The sequence below is a fragment of the Papio anubis genome, chromosome 2, assembly GCF_008728515.1.
Source record: "Papio anubis isolate 15944 chromosome 2, Panubis1.0, whole genome shotgun sequence".
Taxonomy (NCBI): Eukaryota; Metazoa; Chordata; class Mammalia; order Primates; family Cercopithecidae; genus Papio; species Papio anubis.
The window spans coordinates 145,737,086-145,743,085 of record NC_044977.1 but is presented as its reverse complement, the minus strand read 5'-3'; the positions used below and the strand labels follow the sequence as shown (position 1 = coordinate 145,743,085).

Below are 6,000 nucleotides of genomic sequence, written 5' to 3'. Positions count from 1 at the left end.
TATCAGACAAGAAATAAAAGATTACAGAGATGAAAGAAAAACAGGGCATACAAATTTGGAGTGTAGCCTCTGGATATTTATACCAGTATTATGCTGTTTTAGTTACTACAGCTTTCTAATATAATTTGAAGTCAGGTAATGTAATGCCTCCAGCTTTATTCTTTCTGCTTCTCAGTGCTTTGGGCAGTCAAATAACAGTTTTGTGGATATACAGCTAGGTGAGTGGCTTTGTGCAAGATACCTAAATCTTCATTTTCTATTTTGTAAAATGGGAATCATTATAGTAATGTATCTCATAGGGTTATGAGAATTAAATGGGTTAATATATGGAAAGTCTTTAGAACTGGAACAGTGTCTGGCTTATAGGAAGCATTAAATAGAGCTGGCTGGTTTTATAGTCTTCGTCATTTTCACTAGTTATTATAGGTAGTTGCATCATCCCACCTATCTCATAATTAGGTTGTTTTTTCTCCATATATGCCCCAGATGTATATCCAACGTCTGGCCTAGAATTCAATCTTTGGGTAAAGATAGCAGTTATATATCCCCAAATTACAGGATTTCACAACTGGCTTATTTGCTGAGGAGCAGTACAAGTAAGAACAGCAAGAAATGTAATGGGCAACTATTAAGCCAGCTAATGGCAGCACATTTTTAGAATTTGCAATTTATTTTTTTGTTTAGATATTATGTGCAAAGGCATCACCATCTCCCCAGCTCTAGCACCTTCCCCACCCTCATTACACACACTAGTGAACATTCACCACGAACCTACTCTGGGCAGCTGGGACACAGGATTAGGAAAATTGGCCTCATCAGATTTCTGGTTGGAACCTTGAGACTGGGCAGCTCTACAAATTCTTGCATTAACTAAGTTCCACCTCTAGGTGGAAGCAGCTCCTCTAGCTCTAGGAGCTTTCATGTATCTCACCTTTTATCCAACCCTTTGGTTTTCCTTCATTACAATTACAGCAGGGACTCCTTATAGCACTTCTATCTTCTTGGTACTATCACCTGTTGATGAGGTTTCCTCTTCCTCTGAAAAATGAGATGGATGTTTACCTCATGATATAGTTGCGAGAATCCAGTAATACACATAAAAGAAAAATCACTGTATTTGTTTTATGTAATAATTACTTAGCTTTGTGCTACAATTATTTATCTACTTGCTTTATCCTTGCTGAGGGATAGACTACATGCTCCTATCTTCTCAAACACCTAGCACCGTGTCATACACATATTTGAAATTTTCATTCATTCACCAATATTTATTGAGCATCTTAGATATACCAGACACTGTCCTGTACTCACAGTTTACCATAATAAACAATCAATCCCTGCTTTGCTTGATGAAATTAGAAAAACTGACATTTTCAGTTACACCCACCATGCGTTCAGCTTGAAGATATAGCTGTAAAGTGCATCTTACTTACCTCCAGCAGGAACAGGAAGTTTCTCTGGGCATATGACACAAACAGCCTGCCTTAACTGTTTCATTAATTGGGACAAAAATATATTACGCAGCACTTGAGATGGTGCTAATGATATGGCCTTTATAGAGTGTGCCAACATTCCACTGAGCATGTGTTCATTGTTGTCCTCAAAAATGTGTTTTTTGTTTGTTTAAAAATCTGTCTTGGCTTGGCACGGTGGCTCACGCCTGTAATCTCAGCACTTTTGGAGGCCAAATCGGGCGGATCACCTGAAGTCAGGAGTTCGAGACCAGCCTGGCCAACATGGTGAAATCCCATCTGTACTAAAAATACAAAAATTAGCCAGGCGTGATGGTGGGCCCCTGTAATCCCAGCTACTAGGGAGGCTGAGGCAGGAGAATCGCTTGAACCCGGGAAGCAGAGGTTGCAGTGAACTGAGATCATACCATTGCACTCCAGCCTGGGGGACAAGAGCGAGACTTCGTCTAAAAAAAAAAAAAAGAAAAGTTTAAAGTCTATCTTGTCCACTAGCCCGTGAGCCCGAGAGTAGTAATTACATATTTTAACTTTTGTATTTCTCTCTGCCTTAAGAAATAGCTCAGTGTCTGAATTTAGTAAATGTTCAGTAAAGTATTGATGGAATGAAATAGTGGAAAGGATAACAAAAAGTTTTACTGAGAACTATAGCAAATATTTCAAATATATATCAACTTACTATATTTTTATTCATTTAGCAGACACTGAGTAAATACCTACCATGTGCTATTATTAACCATGCCAAATGTTATCACATAGTATATTATTCTGCCTTACTTTGACTACTTTGGAGTGTATCACTCTGCTTTTCTCTTTTTTGAGATTTACAATTTAAGAGCCCTAGAAGAAAATGGGAAATGCATTCTGTGAAGTTATGGAAAAAGATCCATTTTTAACATTAGCTATCACTAGCCAAACAGCTGAATTTGATATTAGTTTATTAAATCCAGACTTCTTATGGGTTTCCAAGCTTGCTTCTTTCAATATAAATTAAATCCAACCTTGAACATTGGGGGAAAAAAAGACTGAAAAGTAGCCAGCTGCTCCAACAGGAGCAATATACCATACTCTAGAATCACTCTGCTTATTCTATACCTGAATTTGATTTAATATCTAGTTGCTCACAAAAGTAGGCTATTAAATACGTCTTATAACCTGATCTTTGTATAATTTCTGGAAAATCTGGTCATTTAGAAAAAATGTTTTAAAATGCATCCTTCACTGATGGTTACAAATTCTAGTAACTTTTCTTCATGATGTACAGACACTGAAATCACACTTGAAATTTAAATGTATCTTAGGAGGATTAGAAATAAGCATTTACAAATAACTTGGTACTATAAGAAAGCTAGTTACTACTAAGCAACACTACAGAAATGACTTTAATAATATTACATTTATATTAGAAAGCAAAGGCCTTGAATAAACCTAATAATCAATACAAATTACTTCAAATCCATGTGAAAAAAGTATGTGAAGATTCAAAGTCAAAAAGTAAAACAGTGTTTTACTATGAAGCATTGCATATTTATTTAAAAGCCATAAACAATATGAAAAAGCATGAAAGCACAAATTCCAGAGTTTTTTTAAATCAACCTGATCAATTTTACACAATATCATTAAGAAATATAGAAATTATGTGAATTGTATTAAAACTATGACATATGACAATATTTTATAAAGAAAGAAAATTTTAACTCTAAGAGACAAATATATAATTGTTTCAAAAAGAAATTTAAAATATCACATCTTATGCTAAATATATATAGATGTATTTATTATGATGCAGCAGGTTTTGGAATATAGGGATTCAGGCAAGTTAAAAATAAAAAGTTTATATGGTTAAACTTTGTGAATATTGTTTGCCTGATTTCCTATTTAAATATCAAATATCATTATAGGAAATACATAGTCTACGTACGATTACAACGGCACTTTCAAATATAAGGCAATTAATATTTTAGAAAGCAGCAACTTTTACTTTTTTTAAAAAAAGCTAGTAGCAGCATGTAAAAATGAGCATTACAAGAAACTCAGCAAAACAAATTTACCCTGAAAAGATGAATATAATTAAAAAACCAAGCACCTTTCTTTCATTTCAAAAAGAACTGTAGGCTAAGACCCTCATCTCAGAATAACCCCATCTAAGAACACTCAGGCTTTATTTAATAAGCAGCAGCAGCAGAATACATCCCATTCTACATACTGACTGTGTTGAAAAAATGCAGTCCATATGCAGGTAGAAAACTAAAGTGCAACAGAAGCAAGTTAATTAAAGTGTACTCACTTATACACTATGCTTTTAATTAGTTAACACAAAAATGTGTAATTGATAATTTATTATTGGTCCTACATATTATTTATGGCATGCTGTAGACCATAAAGAAATAGAATGTTTGCTGTGTTTTATTATTATTACTCTGTGTATATACATATTTATCTATCACGTCAATAAAAAGAAGTAAAGCAGTATTAAGCAGCAGTGGACTTTGTCGCTTTCACTTTTTATAAAGTGCTACATAAAATGTCATATTTCCAAATTTAAAATTGTAACTCCAGTTCTTACCATGAGAACAGCATGGCGATCACCAAGTATCTTCTTGAAAAAAAAAAAAAAAAAAAGATCTCTTCTAGGTATCACATCAAATGAGATAAAAAGGTGTACCAGGCAATCTTAGAGATTTGGGAACTTATTTTATATATAAGGCGTCTGTGACCAAGAGAGGTTATGAATTTACAAATGTATTATGTATAAATGTATTAAATGCAAGCTTCATATAATGACACCAAAGTTCTAAGTTGCTTAGAGATCTTGATTGGCTGTGGCCCTGGCCAGCTCCTTTCCTGATAGTCTGATTCTGCCTTCATACATAGGCAGCTCCTGATCATCCTGCCAGTAAATGAGAAAACAGGTGTGGAATATATAAACCTTAACATTAATGAAATGTTTTATTTTGTAATAAAATCAAATTTCCCACTGAAACCTTCAAAAACTTTGCAGAATGAGGTTTTGATACATGTGTATAAGTAGTACCTTCTTAGTACAAGAAAACATAATTATTTCTGTCTGCCTGCCTTTTTGTTTTTAAAGATGAAGACTATCATTGAAACAAGTTTGTCTTCAGTAGGGGGACATGTTGACGGAGAGGGAAGGTAGGAAAGGGTTAGGGACAGAGCCAGGTTGTTTTGTCCCAACAAAGTTTGCTCTAAAAAGCCTTATTATTTCACTATCTATTAATATGAGAACTCTGGATTCATTTTCCCTTATCTCATGTTTATAGTGTTTTAAGCTTACTTTGTATATGTTTACTGGGTTAATGAGTCCCAGCTTTTTAGGATGAACTCCTATTCTACTAGAGAGACACTCAATTGCAACACACTTTTAGACTGTGTTCTTGCAAGCACACTCTCAGCTGTCAAAGTTAACACCCAATAAAAATACTCTACAAAGCAAAGAAATACACTTGCAAATAACTGAGTATTAACTGTAAGCCCAATCCAACTTTTCCATTTTTCAAAATTAACCATAGTTGATGGCTTTGCTGTGTCTCTCTATCTTGAACGTTGTGGTGGAGATCTTTCAAAATACATGAAGTCCTGAAATTGGAAAAAGAATTATATGTAGATATATAGACAATTAGGTATAATGCATGCAGTATTAGCCTTTGTAATTTATTAGGGATTCCCCCATTCCAGTTAAAATAAATCAATTTAGGGAAATATTTATGAAGAGGACCTACTCTAAAGAGCAGCAGTTACAGATTTGGAACTGTTAGTTTTCCATTTTAAGTGCCAATTAACTGAATCTCATCATTAAAAAGAGGAAAAACTTCATAATCTAAGGATTGGACAACCCCAAGGAGAACCCTGACAGGCACAAAGGAAGGAGATACGAGACACCTTCTTTAGAGTTATTTCACTAAGACATCATAGGCTAGGCATTTTTTAAGTAGTGAGAATGACAAATAACATGCAATGATGACAATTATACCCACTGGATACCTAGTGTTATCCAAGTACTCTCCTGGTCATTTTACTCATGATAGCTACTCTTCATAACCCTGAAAATTGTAAATATTTTAATCTCCATTTTACAGAAGAGGAAACTGAGGCTTGCAAGTGTTAAACACTTTCTAAAACATGCAACTAATAAGTGGCACAGCGATAAGTTGGCTTGGTTTCAAGGCTTATTCTTTATACTACACTACACTGCTTCTTCTCCATCAGAAAGAACAATTCTCTCAGGATAACTCAAAAATAGAAGGCTTACAATGAGGAAGCAAGCTCCAAAAATCATGGCTTTCATCTTCACATCCAGATCTAGTGGGAAGTGAATGTCAAAATGGTCAGCATCTGCCATCGCTGACAACAAACCATTCCATTTCCGGATAATACTGCCGATGTTGGATACACCATCAAGGGATTTGACCTGGAATGACAAGAATGTGCCTTTATGATGACTGAAACGCATTGAAGCACAGGTTTTAATGTTCTGCATATCATTGTATTTATGTTGTCAGATAACATAGGA

The 6,000-nt window shown here is 34.6% G+C and overlaps 1 protein-coding gene across 4 annotated transcripts in view; it reads right to left on the bottom strand.

Annotated features, from left to right (window-relative positions):
• Positions 1-4,069: 4,069 nt before the first annotated feature.
• The window catches only part of PLSCR4 (phospholipid scramblase 4), a 65,509-nt gene continuing 63,578 nt past the window's right edge, over positions 4,070-6,000 (bottom strand). For all 4 annotated transcript variants that reach the window (XM_003894988.5, XM_009201561.4, XM_031663704.1 and 1 more), the window contains exons 8-9: positions 5,740-5,898; positions 4,070-5,066 (exon numbers count right to left, since the gene is read on the bottom strand). In XM_003894988.5, coding sequence (XP_003895037.1) covers positions 5,022-5,066; positions 5,740-5,898 — 204 coding nt within the window. In that variant the 3' untranslated portion in view covers positions 4,070-5,021. The remainder of the gene's footprint in view (positions 5,067-5,739; positions 5,899-6,000) is intronic.